This window comes from Pelophylax lessonae, assembly GCF_965119305.1.
Source record: "Pelophylax lessonae genome assembly, chromosome: 3".
Lineage (NCBI taxonomy): Eukaryota > Metazoa > Chordata > Amphibia > Anura > Ranidae > Pelophylax > Pelophylax lessonae.
Genome location: NC_138770.1, coordinates 560,692,024 through 560,706,333, shown reverse-complemented (window position 1 = coordinate 560,706,333; position 14,310 = coordinate 560,692,024). Strand labels below are relative to the sequence as shown.

Genomic DNA, 14,310 nt, shown 5'->3' with positions numbered 1-14,310 from the left:
CTCTGGATTCCCCAATGTTTCTTTCCCGAAGGGTAATTCAGGATCTGACCTAGTGACTGGTCCTCAGCAACCCAAGCAAGGGGAAATCTTTTCTGCCTGTGACCTGGAAGGTAGTTACCACAGGCGCCAGCCTTGTGGGCTGGGGAGCGGTCCTGGAGGAAATCTCTATCCAGGGAAGGTGGTCTCAAGTAAAAAGGTTTCACCCATCAACATCTTGGAGGTCCGGGCAGCCTGTTTGGCGCTGGTTTCTTGGACGACCAGACTGTGGGGTTGTCCTGTCAGGATTCAGTCCGCCAACGTGACTCTGGTGTCATACATCAACCATTGGGGGGAACCAGAAGCCAGTCAGCGCAGAAGAAGGTGAACCACACCCTGTCTTGTGCAGAGAGACATGTTCCATGTCTGTCAGTGGTTTTCATCCCGGGGGTGGACAACTGGCAGTCAGACTTCCTAAGTCGCCAGCAGTTGTTTCCAGGGGAGTGGTCCTTGCATCCCGAGGTCCTTCAGCTGATCTGCCAGCATTGATCTATTGGCGTCCAGGTTCAACAACAAGCTTGACGGGTTTGTTTCCAGAACCAGGTATCTAATTGCGATCGGAACGGATGCCTTAGTGATTTCTTGGTTTCGGTTCAAGCTTATCTGTTCCCTCCGGTCCAGCTTTTGCCACATCTGTCGAGCAGAATTCAGGTGGAGGGAAGCCGGTGGTCCTTAGTGCTCTGGCATGGCCCAGGAGACCTTGGTACGTGGAAATCGTGAAATTAGCAGTAGGAAAGCCATGGTTGCTCCCATGTCATCCAGACCTGCTCTCCCAAGGTCCCATATTCCACCCTACTTTACGGTCGCTGAATTTGACGGTTTGGCTATTGAGACCAGAATCTTAAGAGATTGTGGAGTTTCTGGTCCAGCTGTGACTACGTCAATAAATGCCAGAAAACCTATCTCTAGGACAATCTATTATAGTGTCTGGAGATCCTACATTTCTTGGTGTGAATCCAAGAGATGGTATCCTCGTAAGTATGTCATTGGAAGAATTCTTTCTTTCCTTTAAATAGAAGTGGACTTGAAGCTTGCATTAGGAACCATTAAGGGGCAGATCTCCGCCTTGTCTATATTCTTTCAGAAACCATTAGCAACACACTTCTTGGTGTGGGCTTTTTTGCAAGGTGTGATTTGCATCGTTCCGCCAGTCAAGCCACCCCTATGTCCTTGGGACCTAAATCTTGTGCTCTCTGTGCTACAGAGGCAACCCTTTGAGCCTTTTAGACATATTCCCTTGGTTCTCTTGATAAGGAAATTGGTCTTTTTGGTTGCCGTAACCTAGGCCAGAAGGGTGTCGAAATTGGTGGCTCTTTCCTGCAAAGAGCCATTTTTGTTCCTTCTTCAGGACAGAGTGGTCTTATGCCCTCATCATATTTGTGCCTAAGGTAGTTTACGGTTTTCATCTAAACCAAGATATTGTTCTACCTTCCTTTTTTCTGAGTCCTCAGACTATGGAGGAGAAATTGTTGCATTCTCTTGGTGTTGTATGAGCAGTTAATCAATTTAAAAATGTCAGCACTAATTTATAGTACTGATGCTTTCTTTATCCTGCCAGAAGGGCCTAAGAAAGGCCAAGCAGCTACTAGTTCCACTATTTCCAAGTGGATTCGTCAAGTCATTGCTCAGGCATATGGATTAAAGGGTAAAGTTCCACCCTTTAGGTTAAAAGCTCACTCTACCAGGAGGGTAAATGCTTCATAGGCAATGCATCATCGGGTGTCTATGGCTCAGATTTGCAAAGCTGCTACCTGTTCTTCAGTTCATATATTTACAAAATGTTACCAAGTGGATGTAAATGCCTGAGAACGGGCTCAATTTGGAAGAACGTGCTTCAAGCAGCAGTATAAGCTCTTTCTTTGCCCAGGGGCAATTTTGGGGTTACTGTGTCCCCTCCCCTCTTCATTACCGTCTCTGTGTCCCGTGATGTATGATGAAGAAAATGGGATTTTTCCTTCAACTTTCCTGTAAAATCCTTTTCTTGGAGTACATCACGGGACACCAAGGTTCCTCCCCTCTTTTCTGGAATCTTCATTGCTTGCTTCAAAAACTGAGGTTCTTCCTGTATGGGAGTGGTTATATGGAAGGAACTTTCTGTCCAATCACCTAAAGATGGCGTATAGCCCAGATAGTCATTATCGGCTTTGTGTCCTGTGATGTGCTCCAAGAAAGATTTTACAGGTAAGTTGAAGGAAAAATCCTATTTTTGTGAACAGTTCTGACGTCAATCTTGGGTCTATGGCAAGCCTGACATAAGCCATATTTTTTATATAAGAGCTGATTTAGTTTAAATTTTATTAAACGTTGATTTATTGTACACAATCCATTTACATCAATGCATGTATGGGATGGCTCTTTTCTTAACCCCAAATCGTTAATTCCTAAAATGTTTTCATGATGATGTTTTATCATGAGATGAGCTGTTTTGAAGGAGGCATTGCTAAGTAATCTTTAAGGAATAAATATACATTTATTTATGTGTTCTAGGAATTGGGAGTTGGTGGAACATGCCAGTGGAAAATATGCAGCCTAGATCCTACAACAACACTTGGAATTTATTTTGAAGTTGTAAATCAGGTATGTGTTTTTATATGATAATTGTGGAAATGCCCCAAAGTGTGACATAACCCTCAAAACTTCAGGATGGGCAAGAACAGGTCCAGAAATGCAGAATGCAGAATGCAGATGTCGCTGAAGTTCCCAAGCGATTTAAGAAGCCACTGGGTTAGACGGCATAACCAGACTACTGTTGAGCAGAATGACCCTTTTTATCCACCTCCCACATGCTGTATTGTCAAATGACGCACAGGCAGGCGGCAGCTCTGTCATTCTGGGACAACATCATATTACATTGTCCTACTGCACGGCGATTGGTGGTGCACTGTGTCCACGGGACAGGGCACATCACCGATCTTAGTAAAGAGCCGATGACGAGGCTCTTTACCCATGTGATCAGCTGTGTCTGATCACATGTAAACAAGGAAAGGCTGGTTATCAGCATTCCTTTCCTCACACTGACAGCGTGTGAGGAGACGGGAGAGCCGATCAGGGGCATTCCTCACAGGGAAGATCTGCACAGATAATCAGGGCACTGATTATCAGTTCAGCAGTGATGCCAGTCAGTGCAGCCTCATCAGTGCACATCAGTGAAGGAGAAAAATTACTTATTTACAAAATTTTATTAGAGAAACAAACTTTTTTTTTTTTTTTTTTTTTTTTTTTTCTTTCTCGCTTTTTTTTTTTTCGTTGCAAAAAATAAACAACCTAGTGGTGATTACCCCCAAAAGAAAGCTCAATCTGTTTAAAAAATCTATAATAATTTTGTTTGGGTGCAGCATTGCATGACCACGCAATTCTGTCATTCAAAGTGCGACATTGCTGAAAGCTGAAAATTGGCCTGGGCAGGAAAAGGAGGTAAAAGTGCCCTGTAGGCAAGTAGTTAAAGTCGACCTGAACTCAAAAAGTGGAGATTTGCTTTGTTCTAGAGAACATCTATAAATGCTAATTGTGCCTAACTAGTACTCTGAAAGGTTTACTTTATCTTTTTTGAATTTCTCCTGAAAAATTGTACTGCCTACAGCCTGACAGCTGTATGTCTGCTGTAAGGCGCTGCTGCCTCTGATTCCTTGTCTCCAGCTACTGTGCTGCTCACTTGTTCCCCTTGTGGAAGCTAACACACGAGGAAGCAAAACATGCACACACAGGGCAGAAGAAGGCATGGTAAGTCAGAAATGATCAGGGGGGAAAAAAGTAGGGCAATCGCAGACAATACTAATGAAGAGTTTTGTGTTTTTTTTTTTTTTTTTTTTTTTTTTTGTTTTTTTTTTCCTTTTTAGGCACTTGTCATGAATGTCTAGACTCATGTACACCATGTGCTGAAGGGAAAAGTATAATGCTTTTTTACTTATGGCAGTGTTTACTTCAGCTGGTATTACGACATTTACATTTTACAAGCTTGCTCTTCCAAGTTTTTTCCTTTTTTTTTTTAGTAGAATTTATTAACAATGTTTCAAAAAAAAAAAAAAAAAGAAAGTGGGAGTAACAGACTGCCCCCCCCCCCAATTGTGTTAGGTTTGACCTCATATTTTATGGTTTTGGTGAATTTAAAGGAAAAAAAATCCAAAGAAGATTGTAAAGTGTATACCGAGCTTTATAGGACAGTCGTTCTCTGACACAAGCTTTACATTTGTTTTGTATTTTTGGGATGATCATATATAAAGTGAAAAAGTCAGAAACTCATATTCAGGGATTCTCTGATTTCCCAGCTTATCAGTAGTCATATTTATAAAACTATAAGCCCCTATTCACCACAGTGTGACTTGCCATGCCATATGACAGTTCCAAATCACACCCTTTTTTTCGGCAATAGAACTGTTCAAACCGGTGCAACAACAACTTTGGTGCTGCACTGATTTGAAAAAAGGCTCCTGCACTATTTTTTTCGATTACAGGTAAAACTTGCATAGACATCTGTGCGTTAAGTCGTGCAGATTTCAGGCAAGTCGCACCAAAGTCACACTGACCCAGGGGCTTTGAAATCGTGCAATTTTAAGTGAAGTCGGATTTGGTGTGACTAGGGGCTTAAGAGCAAGTAGATTGATGGATTGTGATAGGTTTGTTTACAAGAAATGTCGGCTCCATCCAAGGCATCACTGATTGATTAATAAAAAATGCACTTCAAGGGCCCAGGTCCAAGACACCTGGGGCACATGAGCTCTCTATCTGTATGTTTTCAGTATAGGTTGATATCCTTAAGTTAAAGTAGAATTATAGGCAAAACCTTTTATTTTTTTTAACTTTTGGATAGAGCAAGGAAGGGTTATAACCCCTGTCAGATTTTTGTCATGTGTCCCATTGCAGAGATTGCCCTTCACTGTCCCATAACCAAACAGGAAGTGAGAGGAAATCTTTGAAAATTAAGAGCATTCCTTGGAGACCCCCAGGTCACCAGAACCAGTGTCCCTATTGGAAGGTTTCCCCTCTATTACTTTTCTGGGGACAACCCAAAATTTGGAATTTTATTTTACTTTAACAGTCAATGATAATGGTAAAGAGGACAAATAGGGAGGATGAATCTCCCTAAGGCCTCTTTCATATGATACTCCTGTTTTAAGCATCTACTATTTTCAGACTTACTTTCAAGAAATTTTTTTTGTATGTATTTGCATGCATTTTCACGTATATGCAAACTTATTCTAATTCTGTACAATGTGCAAATTGACATTTTGCATGCATTCACACATATTATGCACACGAGGCGTAAATTACTGACAAAAATGCCGATTTTTTTTTTTTTTTTTTTTTTTTTCTTCTTACTGATGAATGCATCTTTATGGGCCTGTGTGTATAGGCATTACAAATAATGTGCTGTATTTTAGCTCAGTAAAAAAAAAAAAAAAAGCTTTTTTAAGCTGCAATGTGCAAGAGGCCTTATGGGGTCACAAATGTCAATAAAAACTGACAGGTGTTTAATGCCTCTCCACTCTAAAACTAAAAAAAAAAAAAAAAAAAAGTTTTCCCTTTTAGTTATACTTTAAGTACAAAATGCCGTAATTTTGCCATATGATGTACTTTAGTCAGATAGACATTGTACTTGCAGCTTTCATTTTTATAATCGTACCCACACTTTCCTGTTACAATAGTTGTGCAGAGTCTAAATATGACTGTACAGTCTAATAGGCACCAGAGTTTGATTGTTCTACCCGGTGCAGCTTATGGGTTAACAGACCTGTTCAGACCATCCCACTCTGTTCTTCTGAACTTCAAGTCTGCATGAGGATGCCTCTGATGAGGAGTGTGACTTAACCCATGTTTGTTGCCATACAGCACCGGGTTGGGAGGGCACAGATAGATAAAAACACATAATGTATGCTAATGGTACAGGACTATGAGGGGTGAAAAAGGTGTGAGAATGTATTTGGAATTTAAAATCGAAAAATATGAGATCAGTCAATTTACCTGCCCTGACTATTTTAGGCAGACTTCAAGTTTGTTGACCTGACATTGAAAGGCTTAAAGGGAATTTCAATGTTTGATCTAGTACAGTTATAGTTATTTGGGAATGATTGTGAATCCGACTTTTCTTTTTAGCACAATGCACCAATCCCTCAAGGGGGTCGTGGAGCCATTCAGTTTGTCACACAATACCAGCATTCCAGCACACAGAAACGCATTAGAGTCACTACTATCGCCAGGAAGTAAGTTTTTTTTTTTTTTTTTTTTTTTTTTTTTAATTTCATTCTGCTGCCTGCTTTACTGAGTGCGCAAAACATTCATTTCACACCTTTGTTTCCACCTTTAGCTGGGCAGATGCTCAAACACAACTCCAGCATATAGAGGCAGCCTTCGATCAAGAAGCTGCTGCAGTTCTAATGGCTCGCCTGGGAGTGTACAGAGCAGAAACAGAGGAAGGGCCAGATGTGCTTCGATGGTTGGACAGACAACTCATCCGACTTGTAAGTTCCCTGATGTTTTAAGGATAACACCACTTTCATGGAAAAAAAATATAGCAAATAAAACAAATGGAGCATATTCAATTGCGGTGTAAGCCATATCATAATTGAAATGGAAAGGTACATTTTAATGCCATTAAGTCTGCAGCTGTTGTAATTTTCTGATTTAAATTTAATTTACTCTTGCAACCTGGAATCTTTCTGTACACTGTTGGTGTATGGAACACCCAACAAAAAATTTATGTCACACTTGTGTGATTGGCTGGCTGATTTTCCCAGAAGTTTGCATGACGATGGAAGTCAAATTTTAGTCACCTCCTGCAAAAGGAACTTCAGTTTTGCTGGGATACTGCCCAAGAGTTAAAGTGGTAGTAAACATCACTTTGTGACTTTTACCTACAGGTAAGTTTGTAATAAAACTTACGTGAAGGTACAAGGGATATCTCCAAAACGAGCAATGTGTAGGAGATGTTCACTATTTCTGCAGCTGGTGACATCACTGTCACATGCTCACTGTGCTCTGAAGGAACAGTATACGGAGTATGCCGTCCCTTCAGAGCGTTGTGCCCTAATCGTGGCTCCAGTGCGTATGCGTGGGAGTGATGTCATCGCAGCTCGGCCATTCAATCGGTCAGAGGTAGTGAAGATGGAAGCCCTGTCAGCAGTGACATCCAGCTGCTGGAGGGCTTCATTTTATGGTAAGTCTTTCATAATGTGCTAGAATGCCATGCCTACTAGCATATTCTACCCTCAACTTGCAGAGGGATGTCCCCCCCCCCCCCCCCCCTCTTCAGACTTTACTACTGTTTTTGAAATACTACTTTTAAATGCATGTAGACATTGCAGCTTTTCTCTTTTAGAACACTTGGAGTGTACCAGGGGAGTATAACGAACCAGACCCTTCTATTCAGAATTAGTCTGCAAAGGACATGGTGAAACAAATGGCTATATATTCAGAGCAGAAAAAAAAAACTGAAGCTGCAAGTTTTGTGGGGTCTTTTTTTCATTTTTCAAATCCTGGCAATGTACATCATCATCCAGAGGGGACAGTTTTTTTTTTTTTTTTTTTTTCAATTAAGTAAAATTGACTTACTCTTTGAGGCCTGATTAAATACTTTAGTGTAGGAATTTTAAAAGAAATGCCATATACCACTAAAAATATTTATTTGAAATAAATTAAACTGTTGCTGACTATGTAACAGGAACATGTGCAGCAGCAGGACGGGTAAGCCTTAAAGCTCACCCTCTGTATATATACATCAATGGAGGCCAAAGTTTCTGTGCTGAGAGCTGCATGCTTCCAGCACAGTGAGACAGCTGTTAGACACAGCTTCTGGTCTCTTTTTATGAACAGGTTTCGGTGGAGCTGGATCCTAATCATGTGAACACTAATGGTCAATCACAGTGATCACATGATCAGGAAGTCTGTCTCTCTTTCTGGCAAAGGAACCCTTTTATGAACAGAGAGGAGGGAAAGAGCACATCCCGCTCCTTCCCCCCCCCCCCCCCCGGTCTCTTCTCTATGCGGTTATCTGTACTATTGCTGGCAAAATTAAAAGCTGTACAGCTGGCTGACCTGTCCTTAGCGACTGATGACCTCATTGGTTGGTAGCACTTGAAATGGAGATGGCTTTGAGGCTTTGTTAAAAATGTTGACTAAGCCCTTTTGAGGGGGATGTGACATGTCCAGATCTCATTGAGAAAGCACAGGAGAAAGTGATACAAAAAAAGATAAGTACACAACCGTTCAACATTCTCTTTAACTTTTATAAAAGACCGTTTTTTGTTTTTGCCCTAATAACCCTGCCATCTTTAGCATTGTGTGTTCTGCTAGACATTTCATAAGGCATAATTTCACATACATTTTCACAGCTGCAGCATTTAAAATGTAATTCCTGCATTATTGTTTTATGTGCATACTTGCATTTTTTTTTTAATAGTGCCAGAAATTTGGACAGTACAACAAGGATGACCCTACCTCCTTCAGACTGTCAGACTCCTTTTCTCTTTATCCACAGGTAAGAATAATTCAGCATATCACATATGACTTTGGTAATACTTTCAATGACACACTCAGAAAGTATTCATTTCATTTGGTAATACTTTGAATTTGCATTTATACAGATGGTTTAAACTGTGTTGGGAGGAAAAATAAATTTAAATATATCATTTTTTTTAAAAGCTTCTCTGACCACATTCTAATTTATGTTCATTTCTGTCATCTTTGTAAACTGACAGTTTATGTTCCACTTGAGAAGATCACCCTTCCTGCAAGTGTTCAATAACAGCCCAGATGAGTCTTCTTACTACAGACATCACTTTGCTAGACAAGACCTGACCCAGTCCCTTATCATGATCCAGCCTATCCTCTACTCGTATTCTTTCTATGGACCACCAGAGGTAAGAAAATAACCTTAAAGCGGTATTAAAAACCATAAATTTATGGTATTGCAGCTTACCAGTCATTAGATGTGATCGCTGCATTCGTTTGCTTTTTTGCCCCTGTTTTCACCTAGTGATCTGGCCAGTACCACACCTCCTGTAATAAAGTTCCCACACTCTGGATGAAGGAGCACAGGGGGCACCTTTGGCAGCAGCATTGTCATTTGGGGGAGGTAGTGTTATATAACAATTTCAACCTGAACTCAAACGAATACCTAATAGTATAAAAAGTTACAGCAAAACGTTTTTTCCTTTTTTTGGCATATAGGATTAACTACTTAAGCCCCGGAAGATTTTACCCCCATTCCGACCAGGGTTTTTTTTTGCGATTCGGCACTGCGTGACTTTAACGGACAATTGCGCGGTTGTGCGACGCTGTACCCAAATTAATTTGACGTCCTTTTTTTTTCTTTTCACAAACAGAGCATTCTTTTGGTGGTATTTGATCACCTGTGTGATTTTTTTACTTTTTTGCGCTATAAACAAAAAAAGAGCGTCAATTTTGCAAAAATAACAATATTTTTCACATATTTTTTTTTATATGAAATTCCCAAAAAAAAAAATTTAAAAATCAAAATTTTTTAACATTTTGGGCCAATTTGTTTTATGCTACATATTTTTGGTAAAAAAAAATCGCAAAAAGCGTATTTTGATTGGTTTGGGCAAAAGTTATTGTGTTTACTAGCTAAGGGAAAGATTTTTGTCGTTTTTGGTGTTTTTGCGGTACTGCGACATTGCGGCGGACAGATCAGACCCTTGACTGACATTTTTGACACTTTTGGGGTTACCAGTGACATTACTGCAGTAATCAGTGCTATATATGCACTGTTACTGCAAAATGACACTGGCAGGGAAGGAGGGGTTAAGTGTGTCCCTAGGGGCGTGCTTCTAACTGTGATTGGACATGGCTACTGGTGTAGGAACAGTGATCAACGGTCCTACATAGTAGAACCGTATGATCACTATTCCTACACAGGGGAGAATGACAGGCGGCTTGTTTACATTAGCCGCCTGCCTTTCTCCCTCTCCACCGACAATCGCCGAGTGACCTGCGGATATCTGGTCTGCCGGTCACACGCACGGACTTCCTAGGGAACGAGCCGAGGCGGGCGCACGCCTCCGTGGGCACGCGCTCGCCCGCTATTGGCTCGCAAGTGACGTTCCCATACGTCACTTTGCCTGGCTGGGGCTGACTGCCGCAGTATATGTACTTGCGGCGGTCGGCAACCGGATAACATAAAAGCTGATCATTTTAAGCATCCATGTCAGTGTAAAATAGTCTCTAATTTCTGCAACTGCAAGAGAGCTTTTCTGTTGAAAAAAAAAGAAAAACACGCTGGCTGGATCACCAGATGAAAATATAAGAAAGCAAACCTTAAAATAAAAACTAATACAGCCATCACATCTAAGAATTGGTAAGCTGCAATATAATAAATGTTTGTTTTTGGGTTTAAAAGATGATCTGATGTTCTGTGTCTAGTACTGTATTTTATATCCAAAATGCCTTTTCGATCAGCTGGTTGTGGATTGACTTGGCATTGCGTGATTCTGCAAGAAGTGCATCGTTGCGCCTCAAATAGATTGCATTTCATACATATTTTCACCTGTTACATTTTTTTTTTTTTTCAGCCTGTGCTGTTGGACAGCAGTAGTATTTTACCAGACAGAATTCTGCTTATGGACACCTTTTTCCAGATTGTTATCTACCTTGGAGAGGTAAGCGGGTAGAATGAAATAACTAGATGCAGAACAGCTATACACAGGCCCCCTAGAACTGATATTTAATTTTTAGTGGACACTTTTAAGAAATTGTCTCCAGATTGCACATCTTTATTGTTTGAACATGTACTGGAATCTTCCATTGGGCATTTTAAGCACTTCTGCTTTAATTAAATAAGCTTGCGGAGTTGTATTCTGATGTAAGGTTTTAAACTAAGAACATAAAATGCTTCTTAACTCTGTGCCCCTTAAATATGTTGGGTATCGCTTCATTGATACTGATGTATATGTTTTTTTCCTAAATACTGTACAGCCATAAAAAAACATACATTACACTCACTGGTAGGTCACATGGTTTTGGTGCTTTTATATTACCATCTGTTACCATTTATTTTGTTTATGGTATGGTATTTTCACAGACAATTGCGCAGTGGCGTAAAGCCGGCTACCAGGACATGCCAGAGTATGAGAACTTCAAACACCTTCTCCAGGCACCACTAGATGATGCCCAGGAAATCTTACAAAGCAGATTTCCAATGCCTCGTTACATCAATACAGAGCATGGAGGCAGCCAGGTAAGTTTCTGATTGTCTTGTTGGCATTGAGTTGCAAAGGGCTTTTCTATAGCAAGAAATAGATTTGCTGCCTGAACGTTTATTAGTCTATTCAGAATGGCCATTACTAGAAGTGCCACATTCACAAAGATGGTTAATAATTTGAATCCTTGCCTTCATATTGGCTCATCCTGACTGACTGCAGTTTGGCATGCATGATACAATTCTGATAAAATCATGTTGTCAGACTGTTGCAACCCCTTTTTTTTTTTTTTTTTTTTTTTAAGCCTGCATGAACTGTAATATAAATTTTCCCCGTGTGGAAATTTCTTATTGTGAAACTACAAATCTTCACATGTTAAATATTGTTACATGTGTTTTTTTTTTTTTTTTTTCTAGGCAAGATTCCTTCTGTCCAAAGTGAACCCATCACAGACACACAACAATCTGTACAACTGGGGACAGGTAAGCTAGGTTACAAAAGTTCATATGTTGTGAAAGAATAATGCTTTCTTGGTTATTTTAACCACATGCCAGTGTAGATGGTTGAAAACTGACATGTGTATGCATGTGGTGAGTATTCAGGTATGCAGGAAACTGTGACTATAGTGCTGCTGGATCCCCCAGAAAAGATAGGACTCGGAAGATAAAATTACAGTCACTGCTGATGGTGGTAACTGCGACCCTGGATCAGGTCCCGAGTTGACCTAATGCACATATCAAACTAAGCAAGAGAGGGCACCACCATGTAAGTGTAAGCTTATTTATTTAATGTAAATAAAAATAATGCACTCCATGCATAATGAATTAGGTCAGCATATCAAGTGTAGGAAAAAGTCACCTGTGAAGTGGCTCTAAAATGCAGAGATCAGCAGGCAAGCGGCTGGTGGATGCAGAGTTGTACCGGATGCTGCTGGTTAAAAGGAGAGGACTGCAGTCAAGCTGTAGGCTCACAGTCAGCTTGGTGGTTTCTAGGTAGCTGCCAGCCAGCTTGGTTGGAATTGGCTTCACTTGGAGATGTCAATGGTGACGTCATCGACGCCTTTGAATGAAGCCGATCCCAGCCAAGCTGGCTGCAGTTACTGGAAGCCGCTGTGCCTATTGGGAGAGTGTGCGTTCCAGCCTATAACTTGACTGCAGTCCTTTCCGTCTAACCAGCAGCTTTCCAGCACAGCTCTGCATTCACTTGCTGAGCTCTGCATATTAGAGCAGCTTCACAGATGACTTCATCCTACACCTTTATGAAATGATGACCGAATTTATTATGCAGTGAGTGCATTGTTTTATTTTGATTTTTATTTATTAAAACTGCTTACACTTATATGGTCACACCCTCTCTAGCTTGCTTTCGTATGGTTTGATGGAACAAAAGGAGGTAGCCATTTTTTATCACTTATCTAGAGTGTAACTTACCTTAAAACGAACCCCCGACACGGACCCCCGGACATCGATGCGGGCGCTGCCATGATCCCTCGTCGTCTCTTCCGGGTTCGGCGGCTCCGGCGCGCTGATTGGCCGGAAGAGACGGCTCCAGCGCGCTGATTGGCCGGAGCCGCGATGACGTCACTCCCGCGCATGCGCGCGGGAGTGATTTTTCCGGCAAGCTCCCGGCAACTTAATTGAAGGTCCCCCGGTTTAGGAGATATTATTTGTACCTACAGGTAAGCCTTATTATAGGCTTACCTGTAGGTAAAAGTGTCAAAAAGCGGGATACAACCGCTTTAAGCAATTTGTGTAGACTTTTCTGCAGTTGAATTGTAAAATGCAGTGTGTGTGTGTGTGTGTGTGTGTGTGTGTGTGTGTGTGTGTGTGTGTGTTTAATATTCCAAAGCTATTCAAATGATTGTCCTTTTTAAAAAATGCAGACAAGTATGCAGTGCTGGTCCCTAGAGGTGTTTGCTGCAACTGTCAGTCTCCCTGCTTTGCCCAAATGCTGTTCTGCTTTGGCAGAGCACCGACTCTGGTAAGGTCAAAGCTTGCCTGCTCTCTCTTACCCCTCTCTGCTATTGAGCCATCACTATAGCAGACTGCCTCATTATCCATTAGGAATATATGGAAGGCAGGAAGGGTGGGTAAGATAGGACACTACAGAAATTGTAGCCACTGCCTAATAATTAAAGCCTGGTTCAGGTAGAGCACAGGCTGCAGGTATAAGCAGCCATCTTTAATACATGGCCAGTATAGGGATATGTAGAAGAAAATTACATAAAAACGTTGTTTCATACAGTTTTACATTCTCTACCTACCCGTTTTTCTCACTAAAGTCTGAACAGACTAATCGGTGTACCTTATGTGCTGCTTGTTTCTAGATCTTTCTATTTACAGACCTCCTTTCTTTTCCTTCCCTAGGAATCTGGAGCACCAATCCTTACCGATGATGTCAGTCTACAAGTTTTTATGGATCACTTGAAAAAGTTAGCAGTTTCTACTGCATCCTAATTTCCTTCAAGACAGAAGTGTTTTATCAACATCTGTGCAACGAACCACCATTTTTTAGAAAAGAAGAAAAACATTCCCCGCTGTAGTTCAGACAACTAATCAGTTTTACCTAAAGCTAAAGAAGGCGGCACAGTTTCATTGTAGCATTCTTAGGTTTTAATTTATTGTTTGTGTCGTTTACAACATAATTAGTTTAAAATGTTAATGATTTGTACATATTCAGAATGCTTTGATAATAATGTTTTCCATATGTTTTCATCTGCATAAGCTGTACAACCAAACTCATACTAAATTCTAATGTGAAAAACAGACTTTTTTTTTTTTTTTTGTATAAGCTATTGAGATTTGAGCACAGGTATATATATCATTTCTATTGCAGTGAAGGTCAGTGAGCAGACCTCACCCTTGTAGCTCTCCTACAACTTGAGTCTATTTTATTATATTTACACTATATCCAGGCTGCTACCAGTACCATGTGATTTGCTGTGACCAATCACAGCAGATTTCATGACCGTTGTACACAATTCATGGTTTTCATTCATAGCCATTCATTGTGTACTATTATGTTTGTCTTTGTGATTGGTCATGGTAATCACATGGTACAGATAGGGCCAATCACAGTGCATCTGTGAAAGTTGTGATTATCCCTGATCATCGCCACACCAGTC

At 40.8% G+C, this 14,310-nt stretch overlaps 1 protein-coding gene across 1 annotated transcript in view; it reads left to right on the top strand.

The window, feature by feature from the left end:
- The window catches only part of SEC23B (SEC23 homolog B, COPII coat complex component), a 40,680-nt gene extending 26,856 nt beyond the window's left edge, over nucleotides 1-13,824 (top strand). The window contains exons 12-20 of the mRNA XM_082252309.1: nucleotides 2,524-2,613; nucleotides 6,127-6,233; nucleotides 6,338-6,491; nucleotides 8,429-8,506; nucleotides 8,727-8,888; nucleotides 10,560-10,646; nucleotides 11,069-11,224; nucleotides 11,603-11,668; nucleotides 13,553-13,824. Coding sequence (XP_082108435.1) covers nucleotides 2,524-2,613; nucleotides 6,127-6,233; nucleotides 6,338-6,491; nucleotides 8,429-8,506; nucleotides 8,727-8,888; nucleotides 10,560-10,646; nucleotides 11,069-11,224; nucleotides 11,603-11,668; nucleotides 13,553-13,642 — 990 coding nt within the window. The 3' untranslated portion in view covers nucleotides 13,643-13,824. The remainder of the gene's footprint in view (nucleotides 1-2,523; nucleotides 2,614-6,126; nucleotides 6,234-6,337; nucleotides 6,492-8,428; nucleotides 8,507-8,726; nucleotides 8,889-10,559; nucleotides 10,647-11,068; nucleotides 11,225-11,602; nucleotides 11,669-13,552) is intronic.
- The last annotated feature ends 486 nt before the right edge of the window (nucleotides 13,825-14,310 follow it).